The sequence below is a fragment of the Ursus arctos genome, unplaced genomic scaffold (assembly GCF_023065955.2).
Source record: "Ursus arctos isolate Adak ecotype North America unplaced genomic scaffold, UrsArc2.0 scaffold_26, whole genome shotgun sequence".
Lineage (NCBI taxonomy): Eukaryota > Metazoa > Chordata > Mammalia > Carnivora > Ursidae > Ursus > Ursus arctos.
This window is the reverse complement of record NW_026622941.1, coordinates 42,553,677-42,577,122: the sequence shown is the minus strand read 5'-3', so window position 1 is coordinate 42,577,122 and position 23,446 is coordinate 42,553,677. Positions and strand designations below refer to the sequence as shown.

Sequence of the window (23,446 nt, the reverse complement as noted above, 5' to 3'; positions counted from 1 at the left end):
ACAAGACAAGCACTCAATAAATGGGAGATATTACCATTATTTTTTCAAGGGTTACCACTGTTATTTTCTGAAGATTCAGACACTCAAGGCTAGAAATGACTTCAGAGGCCCTGTAAGACATTGAAGTCTTCTCTGAAACACCATTCCACAGTCAGCAGCCCACCTGACTGGGGAAGGTAACTCCTCTCCTTCACAGGGCATGCTCAGCTGAGTCCTACCTTATCCATGCCACTCATTGGTCCAAGTTTCTCCCCCTCCATGGCCACCCCCTCAGTCCTCTTGTGCATGATGGTCTACAAATGTTTGAGAGTGGTTTTGCCCTTCGTTGGATTCCTTCTCCAGGTGGAATACTTCCATTTCTTACTCTGTGTTGGGGAGCTCCCCTGCCATCCTGGGTGCTCTCCCATAGACATCGCATCCTCTGGACGTCTGGAGCCCAACCCAGACTTCCGAGAGTGGCCTGACTAGCCCAGGAAGAGTGGGCACGGGGCTTCTCGTTGTGTATCCTCCCACGTCGTAGGTGAGTTTGGCAGCTCCTTCCTGCCGCTGACTCATCCTGAGCTAGCGCCATTTTATACAAGCCATCAGGACGCTGTTTCCCCGTGCTGAACCGTACAGCCGCTTTGCTTGAGTACATCTGTAGGGTTTTATTTTACATTGATCTCTGTGAAATCTTTCTTGTTAGATTTGGCTCAAGCTCTAAACTGTCCAATTATTTCTGGGTTGTGATCACGGCATCATGCTCTTATTACTCTGAGCACGTGCAGGGCAGTTGTAAATGTGAGCTCTCTGCACAGCTGTCCTTGCTTCGGTGTCCTGGAAAGAAAATCAGCTATAGGGGCGCCTGGGTGGCACAGCGGTTAAGCATCTGTCTTCGGCTCAGGGCGTGATCCCAGCGTTCTGGGATCGAGCCCCACATCAGGCTCCTCCGCGATGAGCCTGCTTCTTCCTCTCCCACTCCTCCTGCTTGTGTTCCCTCTCTCGCTGGCTGTCTCTATCTCTGTCAAATAAATAAATAAAATCTTAAAAAAAAAAAAAAGAAAATCAGCTATAAAGGAAAAACGATTCAAAAATCCCCCTGCTGGGTATTTGCCCTGGAGAACTAAAAGCTTACATTTACACAAAAACATGTACGTGGATGTTTGTAGCATCTCCATTTATAATCAGAAAAATTGGTAACAACTCAAACATCCTTCAAGAAGAGAAGAGATAAACAAACCATAGTACTTCAATTCCGTGCAATACTCTTGACAATAAAAAGAAGCAAATTGTTGCCTCATGAACAACCCAGTTGGCGTCATGCTGAGACCCTGTTTCCCTACACCTGTGGTATCGTCTGGCCTACTGGGCAATGAGATAAAGTTAGTCTATCGTAATGTGTCAGTAAAGCCGTGCTGGCCCTGAGGTCTCATGGTGTGTGTGTGTGTGTGTGTGTGTGTGAAGATCGCCTGAAATTTATCTTGTGCTCATGTCCCGAGGCTCCCATCTCTGCCTTGGCTCCAGGGTCTCTGTGTCTCTCAACGTCCTGGGTGTGCCTCCCATTCCCTTTGCCAAGATGGGGAGTTCGCAGTGAAGGAGGCTGCATCTCAATTTCTGCGTCTTCTCACCCCCCCTGCCCCCCACTATCCAGTAGTGAACTCATTGGAAAGGATACGAGATGGGCTTCTTTATGGGATTGCAATACAATATACCCTTGTCCTTAGGAAGCGTAGCACCGTTAGCGAGTAGTAGTCTGCCTCGCAAAGTCAGTGCCAAGTCCTGGTGGCTGGTACGGTGTTGGAGGGCAGAGTCTACCTGGTTACACTCAAGTCCCTACAGCAGAAAAGTTGTGCTTCTTCCCAAGCATTCTCACTGATTTCCTCCAGAACAGTAGCACGTGTTTATGTAGCTTTACTGAAAAGAGCTTCTTGCTGAGGGGTCACCTGGGTGGCCCAGTCGGTTAAGGGTCAGACTCTTGGTTTCGGCTCAGGTCATGATCTCAGGGTCATGAGATCAAGCCCCATGTTGGGCTCCCCACTCAGTGTGGAGTCTGCTTGGGATTCTCTCCCTTTCCCTCCTCTTCTGCCGCTTCTCCCACTTGCTCTTTCTCTCTCCCTCAAATAAATAAATAAATAAACAAACAAACAAATAAATAAATAAATAAAATCTTTAAAAAAAGGCACTTCTAGCTGAGGGCTGAGCAGCAGAATAGGGTGGGGGAAGAGATTCGGCCCATTGTCTGAGCACCAAATTCTGCTCTCCCAGGATTATATCTTTTTGTGGGGGGGACACCTTCATCTAACCTACCTTGACAGGCTGTGCATTGATGGGGGGACCTTTGGCAGCCAGAGCCTGTACAGCCTTGGGGGGAGCAAGGAGATCTTGTCCAGTGCTGCCCAGGCTGGGGGGTCAGCGTGGGGTTGCTCAGGCGCCTTTGGAGGAAGGCTGTGTGGGGCTGGGGGAAGGGGCATGAGAGGTAGCCCTGGACGAGGCTCCTTCAGCAATGGAGGGAGACCTGGTGGTTTGGAAGGAGGTGGTGCATGGTCCCTGGTTCCCACAGAGCCGTCTGGGGACCAGATCTGTCTTGGCAAGCAGCAGCAGCAGAGCTGGGCCTTAGGCATGGTGGCTGGGGCGCAGGGCCGAGACTGAAGGAGGGGCCCCAGAGAAAGAAGCCTGGATAATTCAGTGATTGAGCCATGGAAAGAACACTGGATGGGAGCCCTACCTATTGCTGGATGATCCTTTGGGGTTTATCTGTCCTCACTGTGTAACTTGAACAGGTTCCATGTCCTCTTTGACCCTCATGGTCCTTATCTTTACAAAGAGACCTTTGGAGGTCTCTTATCTTTGAGATGTTTCTTAAGTAACACTTTGAGTGAGAGGTGGCTCTATGTTCTTATAATTTGTTTTTTTCTTTTCTTTTGTTCAGCAGTATGTGTGGGGCATGTCACGACTGTGCATCTGTAAGGATCTTACATATTCTTTCCCTTGAGGTTAGGTTAAACATTGCTACTGAGATTGCGTAACTACTTCCCTTAGGGTAAAGCAGAATGATTCAAACTTTCACAAAGGGAAAATAGGTCTCTATACGACACATTCCCACCACTTGGAGCTGGAGGAAAAGAAGAATGCATCTGCTGTTATTCCTTACGTCTGGCTCTGCCCCAGCTGAGCTCACTTCTCACCACCTGCCGTGGCCACCTACCCTCTGATACTCCTGTGTGCCTCTCACTACCCACCCCTCAGCCCCAGCACCTCCACCTTCTCCATCCTTCCATGTAACCAGCCCCTAGAGCAGGAAACACACATTCCCATTACCCCAGATGTTCCCACCCTGGTCTCTCTTCCAGCGACCCCTCCCACTCCATCCCCACCCCTGAAAGGGCTAATCTGATTTCTAACAGCATAGGTTAGTTGTAAATGTTTCTGTACTTTATAAGCATTTTTCAGTAGAATCATACAGTTTGTGTCTGGACTCTTGTGCTGGACACAGTACAGCAGGATTCCTCCAAAACCAACGTCGTATTTGGAGATCATTCGTTCTCATTAGTATGCAGCTGTGTGGCCAAACCCGGTGATTTACAAACCCCGCTACTGTCAGACACAGTGTTCAAGTCCAGTTTTCAGCTCTTATGGACAATCCTGCAATGAATATTCTAGTACACGTCTTGTGGTGAATACGTGATGCGCTCAATGGTTTGAGCGTGTCTAGAAGCAGACTTGTTGGGTCCATAGGGTCTGGTGGGTTCAGCTCTGGCAGATACTGCAAACACTTCATATTTCCTTTCTTCGGTAGTTTAGACTTTTTGGAGGGGGTACTATCGTATATCTTTGTGATTTTAATTGACACGTCCCCTAGTGGCTGAGGGCGTTGAGCTCCTTTCATATATATACTGGCCATTTTGGGTATCCTCTTCCATGTGAATCTTCTGCCCATTTTTCTATGTTTCTTGCAAATTTACAAGGGTTCCTTTATATGTTCTGGATATGAGTCCTTTGTCAGATATATGAATATTTCTTCCCACTCTTTCGGTTACCTTTTCACTCTTTAATGGAGCTGTTTGATAAACAGAATTACTTAATTTTATAAATTCATCATATTTTTCTTTTGTGTGGTGCTTTTTGTGTCCCATACTCTGCTCTATACTTGAAGGTCGTGAAGACACTCTCTGGAGTCTTCCAAAAGGCTTACTGTTTTACCTTTCATGTTCAGATCTGCTGTTGATTCTTGTGTATTTTTTCCCCCTATACATACATCAAATTAAATAACATTTAATTATTAAAAGAGAGATGTCCATCTGGTTAAGCACACAGAGAGATTAAAAGGGAGTCGTCCTATGTGGTAAGCACACAGGCGTTGGCTATATTGTTTTCCGTATGACTGAAATATTTCACAATTAAAAATAAAATGAAAAAGTATTTAAGCATCGCTGTTTCCCTGGGTCCTCTCTTTGATCTACTGTTCTTTTCATTGCTACCTGGTCTTCCTGGGTGAGTTGGCCTACTTCCTTCTATTCATCTATTTATTTAAATTTCTCCAGCACCGTCAAGCACCATTTCCACGTACCATGCAGTTGCTGCACAGAGAGGAATATAACATGGCTATCCTCTTAAGGGACTTACAGTCTGGTATATATGGTGACAAAGAATGGCAGTCAATGTCCTTGGAATATCTACTGCAAAGGACACCTCAGAGCTCATGTTCTCTTCAACATGAGTGTTCAGTCTTTCCTTCCTCCTCTTCTTGTCCCCTTTTTAAAATCAACTTCATTGAGGAGTAATTTGCATACAATACCAATGCAGCCATTTTCAGAGTACATTTCAATGAGTTTGACAAAGTATATCCCCTTGTTAGTACGACCACAATCAAAATATAGGTTATCTTCCAAAATTTTCTCCCACGCCCCTTTGCTGTCCATCGCCTGCCAGCCCGCAGGCCCAGGCTGAGGCTTGCTTCCCGTCACTCTGGGTTAGTTTTGCCTCTTCTAGAATGTCATGTAAATGAAAGCCTACAGAATACATTCTTTCTGTGTCTGGCTTCCTTCCCTCATCATGATGTTTTTGAGATCCATCACATACCTGTGTGCCCCAGGCTGTGGTTTGCCCTTTCTTGCCTTTTCTCAGCGATGTGTTTCGAAGCTCCCTGCTCCCTTGCCAGCACTCTGGTGATGCCTCCCACTCTTCAGCACGTGACCTGCATCTAGAGGCCGGCTGCTCGGCCCGGCCTCTTGGACTAGACAGAAATCTCTATCTAGTCTGAAGACAGGACAGGCGGCTCTCTCTTATTGCTCCCCGAGCCTTCCATAAGGATGTGCGTTTTCCTCCTTTAATACGGCTGCCGATGTGATAGGAATTAGTACATCCGAATTGAAGCAAACTGCAGCTTTAAAAAAACACCGATGCCTGGCCCCATTCTCTGAGAGTCTGATTCAGGAGGTCAGGAGTGAGGCTTGAGGACCTGGATTCTTAAAAGCAGCCCCGGAGTCCTGATGTGTCGTCAGCCCTGAGGGCCACTGCCCACAGAGTGAAGTCTGGATTCCGCAGCAGGGCACAGAGAGCCCATCGCGATCACTTTCAGCCCCCACCTTTGGCTCCTTCTGCATCTCACCTGTCCTCCTCTTCCGTGCTCCCTGCTCTGCAAGCATGTGCAGGCCCTCACCAACGCGCCCCCCACCTGTATGTGAAATGTTTTCCTCTCTACCAGGGATGCCTTTCTCTTATTGTCCATCTACTGGGCCTGCTCCTACTCATTCCTCAACACCCATCAAAATTACCTCCTCTGTGAGGCCTTCCATAGCCTTTCTTCCCCTTAGGCCCATAGCACTGCTGTCAAAAACACTGACCCCGAGGTGATATAAGGAGGTGTTTCTATGACTGACTCCACCTTCAGGACAACGGTGAGCTTCTCCAGACCATGGGTCCTGTCTTGGGCAGCATCTCATTCCCGTTGGGTAGCCTGGTGCCTGACACAAGTAGCTGCTTAACAGATGATTGCTGAGTGAATGAGTTGATGTTTGGAGAGACGACTGGAGGGATGGTGGTCCTTGATGTATCTCTCGGAGGGGATGAAGTCCTAGGGGAAACAAGAGCTGGAGACTCCTGCCTGGGTTCTCTGAGCATTGTGCCTGACCCTCGCTCCCAGCTTTGGCTGCCAAGCCTCTTGGGAGAAAGCAGAGTCAGAGGGTAGGTTGGGACGGCATTTGCCTTCTGACTGTATCAGTCTTCAAACCTAGTTCACGCTTAATGCTCTTGTCGTTTTCATTCGGGGTTACAGGTTGTTTGAGTCTGTGAGTGTGAGTCACAAGAAGGTGTGTGTCTGTGTGTGGCATGTTTGCCCATATGCCTGTCAGTTCAGATAAATGAAAGGATTTTAAAAAGTTGAAGATATTCTATAAATGTCAGATGCTATTAAGTGTTGGCACATACGCTTATGAGACTATGGCTTGGCATTTTTGGAAACAAGAACTTCTCAAGTGGTACAAGGCTGGCCGGCCGCTGAGGGTATAGGGACTGTCCCAGGTATGGGGCCTGCCCGCCGTGGACTTTCCCACTGGTAGAGGGGAGGAAAGACGTTCTCGTTTGACTTTGGGCCTGGTAGGGACAGTGGTGTCCCAGGAGCTGTTAGGAGAGCTCAAGGGGCCAGGCTAGTCATACAAGACATCACTGTGTGGCTGGGCTGCTTGCTCGTTCCTAAATTATGGGTCAGTTTGGGTGTAAAGAAAAGGGGAAGGGGGCTTTAAGTCAGAGGATGCTTCATGGTCCGTAGGACAGAAGGGGAACCAGTCGGAAGAGGTCAACACAGTGCCCAGCACGGAAGGGTGCTCAGGAAGGGGTGGCCAGGGAGAACGTCGGGGGGAGGGCAGGAAAGCCTCACACTAGGGCTTCATTTAGAGTTGGGGCTACTGGCTGTGAACCGCTCAGTGTCAGGGTGGCCCATGGCTCTGGCTGTGTGTGGCCCACTGTCTTGCAAAATTGGGACTGCAAGCCTGACGAAGAAAAAGGGAGATGGGGCAGCACAAACTGTCCCCTCTGATGGGGAACTAATGCCAAGTGTCCTTGCCGGGGACCATGCTTAGATAAGAGCAGGGTCCTGTCTGTGCCTTTTCTCCCTGTTCTGCAGGCTGTTTTCATCCCCCATTTCCCAAACTTGGTCAAATCCGACCCCATTGTTCAGAGTCAGGGCTTGTTCCATGAGCTGAGCTCTGGGTGGGAACACAGAGCTCCCTGTGGAGCCCACACACGGAGACCTGAGTCTTGCATGGCTTTCCCCAAACATGGGCTCCGGATTGGGACAGAACTGGATTGGAGGCCACTTCCTGTCTGTGGCCCTGGACCAGTGATTGAACTTCTGAGTCCCAGGTTTCCTCTTCTGTGAAACGGAGCTCTGGGCGCTTCCCTGTAGGGCTGCGGGAAGAGGTCTGTCGTGTCAGTCACGGAGCCCACTGCTCGGCCAGCACGCCACGGCTTGCCGTTCTGCCGCTCTGACCGTCCCTCAGTTAACACTGCACATCTGTCCTTCCGCTTATAAAGCCCTCACCGGCCTCACCTCCCGACTCCCCGTCGCTCTGCTCCACAGGCGAAGCAGGGGTTCTCAGCTCCGTGCTGATTGGCCACCTGGCAGCCCAGAAGCATCCAGAGCCTCGGAGCAGGGCTTCCTGTTTCTGCCCAGGCTGCCTTTTTTTTTTCTTTTGAGATTTTATTTATTTATTTGAGAAGGAGAGGGACAGAGATAGTGAGAGAGATAGCGAGAGAGAACATGAGAGGGGAGGAGAGGGAGAAGCAGGCTTCCCGCTGAGCAGGGAGCCCGATGCAGGGGCTCCATCCCAGGACCCTGTTATCAGGACCTGAGCCAAAGGCAGACCCTTAACCGACTGAGCCGCCCAGGCGCCCCCAGGCTGCTTTCCATGGCACTGCTCTGATGGCCTCCTCGGGTGGCAGGGTCTGGGCCCTTTGAGGAGGCCACCCGCCCATCAGGGGCCCTGTCCCTCAGGCCTGCAGCTGCCGAGTTCTAGAGGCAGCGAGGCTGGTCCCTCAGTGAGACTTGGCTCAGAGCTCACCTGGTATGAGACAATAGTTCCTTACGGAGCTACGTTCTCTCTGATCGCAGACCACAGGGTGCAGTTTGTCCCGGACACCAGAGCTCAGTTCCTTACTTCCGGACCCACGGCCTCCTGACCCAGTGCCCCCCATCCTGACGCAGCCCTGCACGCTTCTCCCTCCTCAACTCCTTCCCAGCCCCGCTCACCCCCTGCTGGCCCTGGCCTACGTCATCTGCTCTGCCGTCTGCTGTGTGATGTGTTGCTAAGCTGGTCCTTAAGCCTGAGCCCCTGCATCTGACCACCCTGTTTCCCCAGAGAAGATGGGGCTCCCTGCACTCAGGAGTGATTTCTTCTCTGTCTCCTTAATTCCCCCAGGGAGGACCCAGCTTCCCCAGAACAGAGGGAGCCTTGGTCAAGGTAGCAGTCTAGAAAGCATAATAGCCATGGCCATGGAGAGGAGGGACTGCAGGGCCCCATAGCTCTCTGGGAGCCCCTGTGCCCTCCCCACTGGAAAGGCCCAGCTGGGCTAACTCTGTTAGCAGCACACTCAGTTCCTCTCCCTAAGAGGCGGCCGCAGAGAAGAGCGTCTGGGCTTCACAGTCTGCAGATGTGGGGATTAGCAGTGGGCTCTGCCAGGAAGAAGGGATTTGGGAGGGGCCCTCATTAGAGCCTCAGACTTCCACCCCGATTTCTTTGGAATTTGTTCTTGATGTTTGAAATGCAAACTGACTTCTCAGCATATTCAAACTGGGCCAGGTCATTGGCAGCTATCAAGGGGTGGAAACCACTGAATTGTTCTGCAGTGTTTCCCTTACTAGCAAGGATCGGAGAAAATGGTAAGCAGGGGCAGGAAGACAGGGTGGGACATTTCCTCATTTGCTCCAGGGTCTCTTTTGAGGAAGGCATGGGCCCCATTGGAAAAGCACGGTTTGGATTTGGGAGTCAGGACCAGCCTCATAGGCCTGCGAAGAGAGTGGCTTTATGTGTTGTTATAAAGTCCCCTTCCCACAGCTCCCGGCCACCAACCCACCCTCTGTCCGCTTTCCCCAGGCTGACTCTGTCCTCGGCATCACAGATGTCAGCAGGCTGAGGCTGTGGAGGAAACGAGGCTAGGACACTGGGGTTCCTTTCTCCCATGCCCATACCTCCTTTGAACCCTGGGCTTCGGTAGGTCCAACATGAGCCCCTGCTCGAGTCTGAAGCCCCGGTTGTGCAGAGGGGGAAGCTGGGTACAAGGAGAAGGCTCCGGTGTTGGCTGTGTCAAGACAGCACCTGGGTTGTGAATTCTGTCAGTGACCCTATTCAGACCCAGTTGCCGTGTCTTGGTTTCTCAGATTGGCGAGATGCTTTCAGCAAGAATCAAGGCCTTGGAGGAATGGGGTGGGCACCTTGGTTTTGAAGGGGGCAAGGAGGGCAGCCCCTGTCTGTGACATAAAGGGAAAGAGAGCACGGGGCAGGGCACTGAGATGACAGCATGTGGGTTTTGTGAGTATGTATGTCCGAACGTGTGCGTCAGTGGGAATGCACACTACGCGTGCTGTGTTTTGCTTGTCTCTGTAGGAGGAAAGGCTGGTAGTCTGAGGACCCAGAGTTCTGAGGGTGGGAGAGCTGGATCAGGCAGAAACTCCACTTGCCCAAACTTTCTTAGCCTGCCTTCCTTGAGGGTCTTTGTGACTTGGCGTGTTGGAAGGGTTTTGGAACTGCTCTAAGGTTTGGTGGGTCACTGGTATAAACCAGTCTCCTCGATCACGATGTGTTGGGTGTAACTAGCCCGGTAGTAGACGTCACGATGATCAATAAAGAGACATGTCAAAAAGCTTGAGATGGGAAAGAGCCTTCACTTGCAAATAGTCTGAGTCAAGCTCAGTGGCCACTGCCCAGCTGCAGAATGGAGGTGATTTTTTCGTTCTCATTCTTCTTAAATTTTCCTGGGGAGGAACCCAGGAAGATGGGGAAGGTAGTGGCTCTCAGGTGAGCCAAGGAGAGGAGGCCGCCTTGGGAATCTTGCATTCGTTTCCTAACGTGAGCCTGGAAGAGGAAAGGCTGGTGGTCTCTTGGTCCTGGACCAGGTGGTCTAGACCCCTCCTCCTGGCTGGAGTGGGCTTCGTGCATCTTTCCTCTCCCTGTGGGCCCCTCTCTCCACCTGCCTCTCCTTCTCATGGGCCTTGGCCATGGTCTGTACTTCCTCTTAGTCCACTGCACATGCCTACCTTTCTCAGACTGACCCTTCTGTCCTACCCCACTCCAGCTCTCCCTCCAAAGCCCTCATGGCTCAGAACTTGTCCCATGTGTGTTTCGCACTTGAACTTTCTCCTCCCTGGTTGGCAAGAGCCCCAGAGGCACCTGCTGTCCCTTCGCTAACTTCTGCATCTCCCCCCACCTCCTTGGTCTTTCTCCTCCTGGCTCTTTCCTTCTTCCTGCTCCCCTCCCCCCCGCTTCCTCACTGGGGCTTTGCATCCATCCCTGTATTCTGGCTGGGCTGGCAGAGTGGCTGTGGGAACACAGGACAGATAGAGAAATGCTGACCTATCACTCCTGGGGAGTGGTGGTGGTGGTGGTGGTGGTGGTGGTGGTGGTGGTGGTGGTACTGTAAGTCTCTTGGGGATTAGGGGCTGTGTCCAGCCCTGAGGATGGCCCCTCTCCCAACTTCAGCTTATTTTAGGTGAGTAATCCTGGAAAAACAATGCAATCTGGAAATTTGGGGTGATTACCTAGGTGTGTTACGAATTTTGGACTCAACCTCTTGCTGCCAGGCAAACCAAAGCTGATAATACCTCAATTATTTGGCTGGCATCATAAGCCAGCCAAGCTCCCCGGCCCCATATAAAGGCCATCCCCAGCCCAGGACCTCAGAAGGTGTCTGAGTTTCCTCTAGCCTTTCCATCCGTCCTTCCTTTGGAATACCTTGCTGTCTGCCATGAATCGCCAGGCCAGCCACAGCCAACAATCTTGCAGATCTTCTAGTGGGGGCCGCTGCCAGGGCTTCGGTGGCCACTCAGCTGTTGTGGCAGGCCAGAGCCGGGTCAGCTCCACCAGGTCCTCCTCGACATCCCGCTCAGGCAGGGGCGGTGGTGGGTCTGCTGCCTGTGCCATGATGGGAGGAGGTTTTGGCAGCAGGAGTCTCTACAACCTTGGGGGCAACAAGAAGATTTCCATCAGTGTGGCTGGAGGCAGCTCCCGGGCCGGAGAGCTTGGGGGGGCCCGCAGAAGCAGTGGTTTTGGACGTGGTGGAAGAAGGATGGGTGGGGGTTTTGGAGGAAGGGCTGGGGGCTTTGGAGGAGCTGGGGGGTTTGGTGGAGGAGCTGGAGGCTTTAGAGGAGGAGCTGGTGGCTTTGGTGGCCCTGGTGACTTTGGTGGAGCTGGTGGCTTTGGTGGGTCTGGTGGCTTGGGTGGGCCCCATGGCTTTGGTGGGCCTGGTGGCTTCGGTCCTGGTGGCTTCCCTGGAGGAATCCAGGAAGTGACTGTCAACCAGAGCCTCCTGCAGCCCCTCAATGTGGAGATCGACCCCCAGATTGGGCAAGTCAAGACCCAGGAGCGGGAGCAGATCAAGACCCTCAACAACAAGTTCGCCTCCTTCATCGACAAGGTGAGCCTATCCTGGGATAGCTGGACAGTGAGGAAACCTGGCTTAACTGGGATCGTCTCTTTTTCTTCTTCTCATTGTGAATCTGAGGAAGAACTTGTGGGCCCGTCCTACACCTCACGTCCTCTGTGGCATGTCAGCAAGTGGTGTAACAGCAGATGATGGAAATATTGGATGGAGTTACCGCCCCCTCCGTGTGCCCCCACTCCATGTGTGGTTCGTCAGAGGCACTGCTGGGCTTGTTCGTTGCCATCACGGATGTCCCCTCACTGTTGCTCTCTGAAAGCCAAGCACAGAATTCCCTCTCTGTGCCAGGGTGACAGTGAGCTGCTCCCCTTTGATAGAGAGGCTGACTCTGCCCAAGCTGGATTTGTCTGAGAGAAGAGTTTACCTGTCATCAGCCTGAGAAGAGGAATGCAGAGGTTTGAGGAGGTGGGATGGGTAGGGGTGAGGGGTACCTCCTTGGTGGTTCTCACGGGAAGACTTCAGTGTGAGGAGCTGTGGATTTTGAGGCCATTTGACATTTGCATACACGTGTATGTGTGCAAGCAAGGCTGAGATATGTTCTAGGGATTTCTGTGCTCTGGATACTCCACGCAAGGGCCACTATGACAATTGTTGTGGTCACCGCAGGGTATTAGGTTTGGGTGGCTCCTAACTGAGGGTTTCAACCATACTGTTGAGTGTGTTGTGGGGAAATCTCTTTGTGATCCTGGGACGATATTAGGCCTTTAGGAGAGGATTCGTAGGGACTCTTTGGGGTTCCATCACCCTACATCTGTGTCCTGGGCAAAGCCAAAGGAGGAAAAGTGTTTTAAGATTGGAATACCAGGGGCGCCTGGGTGGCACAGCGGTTAAGCGTCTGCCTTCGGCTCAGGGCGTGATCCCCACGTTGTGGGATCGAGCCCCACATCAGGCTCCTCTGCTATGAGCCTGCTTCTTCCTCTCCCACTCCTCCTGCTTGTGTTCCCTCTCTCGCTGGCTGTCTCTATCTCTGTCAAATAAATAAATAAAATCTTTAAAAAAAAAAAAAAAAAAAGATTGGAATACCAGACCTTTGTAAGGTGAAACTCTTCAAAGTCAAGTGACTGGCTCGTTCCCAGCAGACACCTGGGTGTCCCAATAAAGCAGTCGCAGAAAGTGGCAGGTGATGGGACAATGCTGCTCCTCCAGATGGGCCCGGGAGCAGCTCTCGGCAGCAGCTCTCATCATCCTGCCCGGGGGATTCCCAGGTCTTGGGGTCCTGCGTGTCCAGCATAAAGCCTGGCATGAGCTTGGTGCTCTGCAAATGTTTGTTGAATGGTCGGTTGATGGATATTTATTCCACATGTTTATGCAGTTGGCCTTGAACTTGCGTGCAGAAATGTTCTGCAGCAAGTGACAGTTTGAGTCATCTTGAGCTAGCGGTGCAGTTTAAATGCAGCTGAGCCCTACATTTAACCAGGTTTGGCAGAGGGGGCGAACTCTAGGGGCATCTGGACCCTGTTCCTGGGACAAGGGCTGCCTGAAAGCCATTTCCCTATGGCTTTTGCTCTTTCCCACCTTCGTGCAGTTTACCCACCTGTACTGCAAACCTCCTCGTGGGGACTACGGCCACTCTAGGATGTTGGAATCTCCTGCTATTTGTCAAATACTAAATGATTGAGGAATGAATGATGGAGGAATACATGAATGAATGAATGAATGAATGAATGAATGAATGATAGAGCAGGAAGATCATCAAGCATCAGTATCGGGAAACCTTAGTCCTGTTTGGTTACTGACTTGGGTGACTGTTGTTCTCTCGGGCTTCAGTTTCCTTACTGCGCAGTCGGGCTCTGCCTCTCCCACGTCACACCAACACCACTGTCCACACGGGGTTAGCACTAACTATTGCAGCATTCAAAATGCAGCCCTGCAGGAGAGACGATGAGACCCCTGGGACTTTGGGGAGGTCATGAGCCATCATGACTGGGGCTGGCCGCACACAGCGACTCGATGCTCTTCTCATTGGGCTGCAGGTGCGCTTCCTGGAGCAGCAGAACAAGGTCCTGGAGACCAAGTGGAGCCTCCTGCAGGAGCAGGGCTCTGGTTCTAATACCACCAACCACAGCCTTGAGCCTTTTTTTGAGAACTACATCAGCAGTCTCAAGGCCTTCCTGGATGGGCTGCACCTGGAGAAGGACAGGCTGCAGGGTGAGCTGAGGGGCATGGAGGAGACGGTGGAAGACTTCAAGAAGAGGTTCGTGCTTGCCAGTCCCGGGGTTCGGTGACTGGGGGGTGGGGGGTGGGGCTGGAGGGCGGGAAGGGTGGATGGCAGGAGGCCTGGGCTCCAGCTGGCTGCAAGCTTGTAGGAATTTACCGCATCCTCTCTGACTCTCGATATCCCAGTCTTGAAAAGAGAGGCTCGTGGCTTGCTTGACGCAGATGTCCTTTGGAGAATTTAATGAAAGGATACATACATATAATTTGGGGAGTTCCAAGACACCCTGAAGCTTATGCATGACTCTAGCAGACTCAGAAAGCATCCTCTGCCCTTCCTGGGCTAGGTCGTCTTCAAGTTCCCCTCCAAATAGGAATTTTATTTCCCCCGTCAACAAGCCTCTCAGTGAGTAGCAACGTGCTGTGCCTTGGTCGAGCCCCGTTCTGCCCCTGATGAGCTCTGTGATCTTGGGCAAGCACGTCAGCTTCTCTGTGCCGCAGTGTCCTCCCTGTAAAGGGGGATAGGGGTAGTACGGACCCTATTGGCTGTAAGGAGGATGGAATTGGTTAAAACAAACATAATTCATGAAGCAGGACCTGGCACGTTCTTAGCGACGCATTCTTGGTTTTCATGAATTCAGGAAGTATCTACTGGGAGCCCACGGGGCTGCTCTACGTGCTACCCGCAGAGTCGGCACCACACGCCTCCCCCTGAAAGCTCCTGGCCGCTCAGTCATCTCCCTTTGCTCATATAAATGGTTTTAAAAAAATCCAAAGTTCTCCAGGAAGCCCTTTGGGATTGATCAAAATAGGACCCCGCTAGGAAGAGGCTTCTACTCCGGTGTCCAGTAATGACCATCACCGCTACACGGCGCTACCTGGCGCATAGTAGATGCTCAGTGAGGTCCGTTGAATGAACTCTCCCCTGAATCCAGGAGGCTGTGCGTTGCACTGACACATGCCTTGAGCTAAACTGCCAGAGGCCCTGAGTCCATGTTACTTACGAGAAGTGCTCGGGGGCCATGGGGACGTCCCAGACAAGGTGGATCGGAAAGGGACTCTTTTCTCACAGGTACGAAGAGGAGGTCAACAAACGTACGGCTGTAGGGAACGACTTCGTACTCTTGAAGAAGGTGAAGGATCCCCCCCCCCCCCCAGCCCAAGGCCTCCTGAAGCAGAGTGGTTTGAAGGTTGAGGGGAAGCACGAGTTTAGTTCTGCTAAGCTGAGGGTCTCCTGTCGGCCGTGTGGGTGAGGGCCCGGGGCCAGGGAGGGAGCCTGCCGAGCGGGGAGGGCAGGGGCAGGGCCTGAAGAGTCTATGCAGCAGGCTAGAAAGGGCCTCCCAGACTTTGGCCATGCTGCTTCTCCTCATGGGCCCATGGGGTCTAGGAATCTGATTAGGCCTTGAGTTTTGAGTAGAAAATGGACAAAGAGAAGAAATAGGGTTTTGTTTTTTTTCAGGAGTACATTCCCAGGAGCTATTTAAACAGAAACTTTGAGTATTGCAAATTTAGATTCGCCCTCAGGCCCTCCTCACAAACCCTCCTCACCCAGGGCCCAGTGTGGTGCCCCAGCCCCGCTCGCCTTGCCCCTCTCAGCCCTTTGCCTCTTTTGCTCCTCTCTGTCGGGCATTCGCCAGGTCAGCCTGCCAGACGGCAGTCTAGTCCTGTTAGCATCTGTCTGCCTGGGCCTCAGTTCCCCTGAGTGGGAGCTCCCAGGGGGCAGGCTCTGGTGGCCCCTTCCTCAGGGCCCAGGACTGGGCCAGCCCACAGGTTGGAGGGGACAGTGACTGAACTGTCCCTCAGGATGTCGATGCTACCTACATGACCAAAGTGGAACTGGAGGCCAAGGTGGACAGTGTGACCGATGAGATCAACTTCCTGAAGGCCCTCTACGATGCCGTAAGTCTGCTCCCCACCTGCGGGCCTCTGATCCCCCTGCTGTCCTCCTCCTGGAGAAGAAGGTGCTCATCAGAGCTTTACCGGGAGGCATTGAGTCCTGTCTGTGCTCCTGACTGAGGTGACATCTTCCCACCCGGCCCTCAGTCAGACGCGACCCCACCTGAGCTGGTGGCTCTGCGTGTTCTGGGGAGCCCTGGTGTGGCTCTGCTCAGGAACGGGCGTGTCTGCCTGGCTCTGCAGGAGCTGTCCCAGATGCAGTCAGACACCAGCGACACGTCCGTGGTGCTGTCCATGGACAACAACCGCTTCCTGGACCTGGACAGTATCATCGCCGAGGTCCGCGCCCAGTACGAGGCGATCGCCCGGAAGAGCAAGGCCGAGGCCGAGGCGCTGTACCAGAGCAAGGTGGGTGACACCATCACGTAACTCTGGGGACTCTGGCTCCCCCATCAAGCTGCCCGGGCAGCCCTTGCCTCCGAGTCATTCTCTTCTATATCTCCAGTATGGCGGTTCCTGCGCTGCCCCACGGGTCTGGTCTCATCCACATGCAGCTCCCTTCCTTCTTTTTTTTTTTTTTTTAAAGATTTTTTTTGTTTATGTGTGAGAGAGAGCACAAGCAGGGTAGTGGCAGGCAGAGGGAGAAGCAGGCTCCCCGCTGAGCAAGGAGCCCGATGTGGAACTCGATCCCAGGACCCTGGGATCATGACCTGAGCCGAAGGCAGACGCTTCACCAGCTGAACCACCCAGGCGTCCCTGCATCTCCCTTCCTAACCAGAGAGCTCTGACTCTGCTCTAACTTGGTGCCTCTCAGCGGGAGGGGAAGGTAGGATTTTCTCCCAGGAGACATTCGGCAAAGTCTGCAGATAGGTTTGGTTGTCACACCTGGGGTGTGGATGGGGGTGCAACTGGAGTCTAGTGGGTAGAGGCCAGGTTTGCTGCTAAACACCCCATAATGCATGACCCCACCCCTCAACAAAAAAGTTATCCAGTAGTGCCAAGGTCGAGAAATCCTTAGTCCCTCTGGCTGCACTCCCTTTATCGCTGGAGACATTTCCATTTCTCCTCCACCAATCAGGACTTTGTCATCGTGTGCTCTGATTCGATCACACTGAGGGGCTGAGGCCAATGTCCGGAAAGAAGTGGGGGGAGGGAGAGGGAGATTGAGCAAAGGGACCCCAGACACCAGGAGTTCTGTCCCCCTCCTCCCATCTCACCTCTGAATGGGGCATACGCTGGCCCATATACTGCTGACTCTTCTGGCTTTTCTGCCCAAGGAGGGACAAGCCTGCTGGTTAAGATCGTTCCAGCATCTGAAATGTGTGCATTCAAGTTCCAGCACTTTCACTCCATAGCTGGATGAGTTTAGTCATGGGATCCAGCAATCTGTATCTTGGTTTTCCCATTCATAAAATGGGGTTAATCACAACTTTCTCCTCAGGTAGTTGTGACGTCTGATGAGATAAAGCACAGGGCTGGGTGCAGCGTGTCTGCCCACATACACAGCTATTGCGCTCGAAGACAGGTCCCCGGATGCAGGGAGGAGAGCACCTGGTTCCTCCAGCTGAGTGACCTTGCACAAGTCACATGTCTGTGTTTTGGTTTTCTTGCCTGTCACATGAAGGGTTGAGTTAGGGGATCTGTAAGGACCCTGCTGGCTTTCTGAAAGGGTGACTCTTTCCTGGACACAGCTGGGGCAGCTGCAGACCACGGCCGGCAGGCACGGGGATGACCTGAAGAGCACCGAGAATGAGATCTCCGAGCTCAACAGGATGATCCAGAAGCTGCGGGCCGAGATCGAGAGCGTCAAGAAGCAGGTGGGAAGAGAAGGAAGAGCACGTGTCTGAGACCACGGGCTTACGCTTGCACGTAATTCAGGGCTCAGCACGTACTCCAGCGAACTCATGTCCGAGACTCACGCGTGCTAAGATTGACCAAGTGCAGTTCTGGGCTGGGTGCTCAGCAAGGTCCTGCCCCCCTGGAGTCCGGGGGCTGATGTGGGTCAGAAATACTGAACACCAGCAAGACTGGAGAGGTTGGGGGAAGACGCTGACTGTGTGAAGACTGAACTGGGAGAGTAGCCTAGGAAGGCCACATCTAGATGCGCTAGGGCAGAGAGAAAGTTTCTCTGATAATTCAGGAAGACTTCTTGGAGGAGGGAGGTCTTCAGAAGGTGCTCAGTCACCATGAAAGGCAAGAAAGATAAAGGAAGAGTCGGGCTCCTTGTGAGCTGGGCTAGGTCCTTGAGGCCAGGTGTCGCCAATCCCACTCCTTGACGGGCTAGGACCCAGAGGGAGGCCCAGGCTTTAATCTCTGTGGGCTGTGGTTTCCTCATTTGCCCTGTGTGAGGGGACCCACATGCAGGCACCAAGCACATAGGGCAGGCCCTCGGTATAGGAATCTAAATTGGACTCCTGGCGCCCCACACCCAGAATGCCAGCCTGCAGACAGCCATCGCCGATGCCGAGCAGCGCGGGGAGCTGGCCTTCAAGGACGCCAATGCCAAGCTTCAGGACCTCAAGGCCGCCCTGCAGCAGGCCAAGGAGGACCTGGCCCGGCTGCTGCGCGAGTACCAGGAGCTCATGAACGTCAAGCTGGCCCTGGACATCGAGATCGCCACCTACCGCAAGCTGCTGGAGGGCGAGGAGTGCAGGTTAGTGGGAGCCCCTCTGGTTCCCAAGAGGCCCAGAGGCCTGGTGGCTTGGCTGCCTGAGCAGCGTGCTGCTGGCTACCGCGTGCAAGCATGTGCTCACCGCGGGAGGGGATGGTAAGGCCTGGACAGGCCCCGCCTCCTTCTTTCCAGGGCTGCAAGATACTGTCAGCCCTCCAGGAGAGCTGTGCTCTCGGGTAGCAGTGACACCCCAGAGCCTTATCTCGGATAGGCTTCTCCACCCTTTCTTGTCTCATGTTTTAGCTGTAAAACACATGTCTGCAGACAGCAGTCATAGGCAGAAATATTATTTCCAGGCCATTTCTCTCTTATTGCCTTAATTGGAGGTTTCTGTAGAGTTGGTTCCCGTAGCCTGGCCCTTGGGTACGGGACGCTGGCCCATGTGGATTCAAGTCCTATTTACTGAATAAAGAGGATCCCGAGGAGTGGGAAGGGGGTGGGTAGGCCAGGGAGCGCTCCTCGGCTGTTACTCTCTGGAGTGTTAGTGGAAAGGGCAAGAACTGAAGTCCAACCTGACTCAGACGGAGAAAGGAACGCATGCCATGATTTTTCCAGCACCTACCATCCTATTTCTTAATGTCAGCCTCAACTACTGTTGACCTAGGCCGGGGACGTCTAGGGAAGGGAGGAGCGGCACAGGTCACTGATACTGGGGTCTGGTCTTCCTCCAGGATGTCTGGAGAGTGCCAGAGTTCCGTGAGCATTGGTGAGGACCCAGGGCTTTCTCTGGGGAGGGGTTGGATGGCTGGGAATAATGTTCCTCAAATCCCGGGCCAGAGCTGGGAGAGATCATCCCAGCCGCAGGCTGGGAAGAGCTCTTGGGCGATGGGCTCTGAGTCCCAGAGGGCCACCTTCCTTCCCCTGCTGGCTGCTGGCTGGCCCTCACCACCCCAAGCGGAGTCTCGGTGGGCGGGACCCCAGAGGGGGCTGCCCTGGGACTGTAGGGCGCCTCACAGGCTCCCTGACCCCAAATGCTCTTTGCAGAGATGGTGCACAACAGCAGCGGCGGGGGCGGCAACGGCGGCAGAGGGGGCACCTTGGGAGCCAGTGCCCTGGGAGGCAGCTCACTGGGAGGTGGCGCTGGGGCCCACCGGGGCCTGGGCCGCGGGGGCCTGGGCTCGGGCGGGGGCTCGGTGGTGCGCAGGGGCTTCTCCGGTTCTGGGGGCTCCTGTGCCGTCAGCGGGGGCGGCAGCAACAGCTCAGGCCGCATCTTGCAAAGCTCCTCCCAGAGCCAGCGGTCCCACCACAAATTCTGAACGGGGCACCCCAGATGTCCCCAGACCCCTTCACCTGCCCGCACACCGCAGCTCTGAGCGTGCTACTCCACATCCCCGTGGGACCCTTTCCCAACACAGCTGCTGACCTGTGCCCAGGAGTCCCCCCTTTCCAGACGACTAGCGTCATAGTCCAAAATTGGCTGGGAAGGTTGATTGCATTGAACCACTGTCCATCCCCACAAAGCCAGGCTAAGCGGCAGGGCCCAGGAGCTAGGTGGGTTCATCGCCTCCAACCCACAGGAGCCCCCAGTCCAGCCCCACATCCCACTGCCTTATGGGAAAGCCCCAGCCAGCCCCTGCATGCACCTCTTTCCCCATCTTGTAACCAGGCACCCAGCCCTCACCTCCTGCTGGTGCTTTGATTTCCCATGAGTGGTACTTGTCCCTTTTTGACTCCAAGAAAAGAACTCTGTTCTGTATCTTCAATAAACTGCATTGTGTTTCAGACATGGTGGTAGAATTTTCATTCTGGATTCCAGAGTCGCTGGTTCTCATGTCCATGCCCGTGGGTCATGGCAGTCCCTTTCACACAGAGGGTTCTGGCCTGAGCCTGGAGGGACTCTAGGGAGGAAGTTCTAGAATTCTCGGGCAGGAGAGGCATACTTTTCACCACCAGATGCTATGGATGATACTTACGACTTCTTTACTTGATAAGATTCTGAATTCCTAAAAATTCCATTACATTTGAAAAAAGTTGTAGGTTAGATTTCCTGGCTTTTCGGTAATTCCAGGTAGGTCTGAAATTGTCCATTAATTGCAGCTAATTGTAATCGAATGAGTTGCTGGTAGACAAATATTTTCAAAAAGCAATGATACAAATTCAAGTGTTTTATAGCAAAAAATTATATATGCCAGGGGTATATTTTATCATATTTGGTATGACGTGGGGTGAAGCCTTCCAATATGAAGAGTCATGAGAGCTGACAAAGGACTTAGAATAGCCTCATGAGGGGTCACCCCTATTCCTACCCCAGACATAGCGCAGCATCAGGGTGGATCCAGGGGTACCTGGACAGAACACAGGGTCAGTGCAGGGCCAGGGGGCCCCTCTCAAACCAGGGACAGGTAAGTGGGAGAAGCAAAATAAAAGCTGAACAGACATAGAGTACGTGCATGAGCACCTTCTTTATAAGTCACGGTCCTCGTTAGCATAAAGGCCTGACATAGGATGCCAGGTCAACAGAAAGAGAAGACACGCCGTCTGGCGATCGCAGAAACTCTCAGCTAAGTGAACACACACCTGCAAGAGAGCCAGACGCTCACCGGGCTAGAGCAACACGACACACAGCTGCCGCTTTGACAGAGAACGTTCCAGCTCCAGGTGGAAAGTTTGCCTGGAACAGCCAGAACAGTCAGAGGGAGGGACGTGTGGGGCTGTCCCCTTGCAGCCGGTGCTCACAGGGGCTGCAGCCTCACTCTCAAAGCAAACTCACCGTTGGCCGGGGAATGCAGCCTGGAGAGAGGTGCTTTAGCCTCATGGCTTGTTTCAAACGGACGAGAAATTGCCACATTCCTTTCAGTAGGATGATTAAAGAAGAAAGCTTTCTGCATCTTTCATATGATTTATAAGATAGCACAGGGCCATGTTTCCTTGCTCACGATGCCCATTCTGATTTGTTCAGGGAAGCTGGATGGAAAATACAGTTTGGTTTACAGAGACTTGTGTATATCGTGGAGCAATATAATCTTTGTTGAAACCGATGCTCTCTCGTGATTTGCCTGGCACTCTGCGAAGCAGCTTTTTTACGGATTAACTCATTCAGTCTTCACAGAGGTGGGCAGGGTTATTATCTCTACTTTACAAATGAGAAACTGAGGCACAGAGAGATTTACGTGCTGGCACCAGGATTCAAGCTCCAGCAGCTGCACTCCAACGCGTCCCGAAACTGCCCTGGAAAGCAGCAAGTAACACAGCCCCGTGGGAAGTTCTCGGGCTTTGGAGGTAGGCCGCCCTGGTGTGACCCGGGCTTCCCACTGGCAGAGCTGTGTCACTGTGGGCTAGGTGCTTGGCACCTCTCCCCCCCACCCACCCCCCGCGCTAAATCTTATCAATAAAATGAGGTTGTTCGGGTTGAATGATGTCATCTGTTTAACTCCTGGCGCACGCGAGAGCTCGGTGAAGTGTCATTCCCATTTATGGACAACATTTCAGGAAGCCACCTATTCTTTAAAGGAGGGAATGGTGATAAATGCTAATTCCTTCCGTTCGTGTCTCTCCCACCATGGGCAAGATGAGACACGATCTGGGAGTCTGGGAGTTTCCCCCAGGTCTCATATTCCCCTCCACCCCCCCGTGGATTTGTGGTTCTGGTCCCCACCACACCACTGACCAGCCCTGTAACCTTGAGTCTCTCCCATTTTCCTCTTTGACCCCGCGTATAGAAGTACCTTCTGCCAGACAGCCCCAGTCCCCTACCAGGGCCTCGAGGTTTCTCTTGGAAGTCAATCCCGGTCTAACCCTTATTTTCCTTTGGGCCCACACCTGTGTAGTTGCTCCCTTTGCCTCAGAGACAAGAGAGAGTTGCCAGCTTTATGAATGGGTGTATTAAGAGTCATGACTTCAAGCGTGGTGGATGGAAGAGCCTAATACGCCTGGAAAAATATTATCTCTCGACCTTGGCCATGAGAACGTGCAGGGCTGCTCTGAGACCTTGGGAGGGCTTGTAGCCCCAGAACACCTATTACGTTTTAGGAGAAAGAGAGACACTGCCCGATAGTTTCCAGGTGAGCCCTGGGATGCTGGTCAAAAGGATAGCAGAGGTGGGGACTCTGGCTGGTTTGGAGCCTGAGGAGAAGGCTTAGTTGTTGCTACAAACATCCACCATAACCCAAAAGTCAGGAGAAGGATTCCCCAGGGGTGTTCCTGTGTGCCCAGTACCACCTTCTCCCGCCCGCCCCCCCCCTCCCCGGAAGCAGGGCCTTTTAGAGGTTGGAGGTGAAGCTCCCCACGTCCTTCTCCCCCAGGCTGCAGGAGCACGGGGGCTGTGGGAATTCTTCAAAGGCTCGTGTTCATTATGGATTGGGAAGGAGGGTACCCAAGTTCTACTGCTCTGCACCACCAGGTTTCCCTGTGACCTTGACGAAGTCCTTGCTCTTTTTGTAGCGATTTCCTTCTGGTAAAATGAACGCTCTGGGCCGGTGGTCTCTGTCACCTTCTGGGTCTGACATTCTTCTGTAGGGCGAATAGTGGTCTCAGGGTGTGGAGGTCAAGGCCAGGAGCTTTGATGCAGTCCCAGGACACTGCTCTCCCTGATCCCTGTCACATCCTTGCCTTCCTCTGCTGCCAAGGGGTCCAAAAGCTCCCATTTGAAGGAGATTAAGGGCCTCCATACCTACACCAGGACTGCAGCTGTCCCCTCCTCCCTGGGTGGGCTGGTGACTGCAATTCTTCCACCCTCCCTTTCTCTGTCCCCACACCCCTGCCACGTGTGTGTGCCGCTTGGTGATAACCACCTCCAGACCCGGGAGATGCAAGGTTGTGATGGGGAGCAGATCGGCAGGGGCTGCCCCTGCCAGTCACACCAGCAAGTCCTCTTGAACCCTGCCTCCTGCTGCTGCCCGAGACTGTGATCTGGTGGCTGATAAGTGCCCTGGGCCTCACCCTCTTGGCAGCCCTGGGTTTCAGTACCTGGGAGACCAGCAGGGCAAGTTGAAGCCTTCCACTGACTTGTCCCTTTCCTTTCAGGAGAGTGCTGGTGGCAGGTGGGCAGAGTGTGGAGGTGAGGAAGGGGGCACCTCTTTCACCAGAGACCCCACCTCTTCTGCAATACATGTGGGTTCTGGAGTCGGAGTGCTTGGGTTCAAATCTCCATACCACCCC

At 53.1% G+C, this 23,446-nt stretch overlaps 1 protein-coding gene across 1 annotated transcript; it reads left to right on the top strand.

The window, feature by feature from the left end:
- Positions 1 to 10,935: 10,935 nt before the first annotated feature.
- LOC113257460 (keratin, type II cytoskeletal 3-like) lies at positions 10,936 to 19,605 on the top strand. Its single transcript, XM_026501611.2, has 9 exons — positions 10,936 to 11,604; positions 13,602 to 13,822; positions 14,855 to 14,915; positions 15,586 to 15,681; positions 15,922 to 16,086; positions 17,370 to 17,495; positions 18,111 to 18,331; positions 19,021 to 19,055; positions 19,334 to 19,605. The coding sequence occupies exons 1-9, from the start codon at positions 10,936 to 10,938 to the stop codon at positions 19,603 to 19,605; spliced, it is 1,866 nt and encodes a 621-aa protein (XP_026357396.2).
- Positions 19,606 to 23,446: the final 3,841 nt, after the last annotated feature.

Excerpts from the sequence above, each read along its gene's own strand:
- LOC113257460 (XM_026501611.2), top strand. The coding sequence starts at position 10,936 with ATGAATCGCCAGGCCAGCCACAGCCAACAATCTTGCAGATCTTCTAGT. Across the intron at positions 15,682-15,921 it reads TGAAGGCCCTCTACGATGCC|GAGCTGTCCCAGATGCAGTC; the intron begins GTAAGTCTGCTC and ends CTGGCTCTGCAG. Across the intron at positions 16,087-17,369 it reads AGGCGCTGTACCAGAGCAAG|CTGGGGCAGCTGCAGACCAC; the intron begins GTGGGTGACACC and ends TCCTGGACACAG.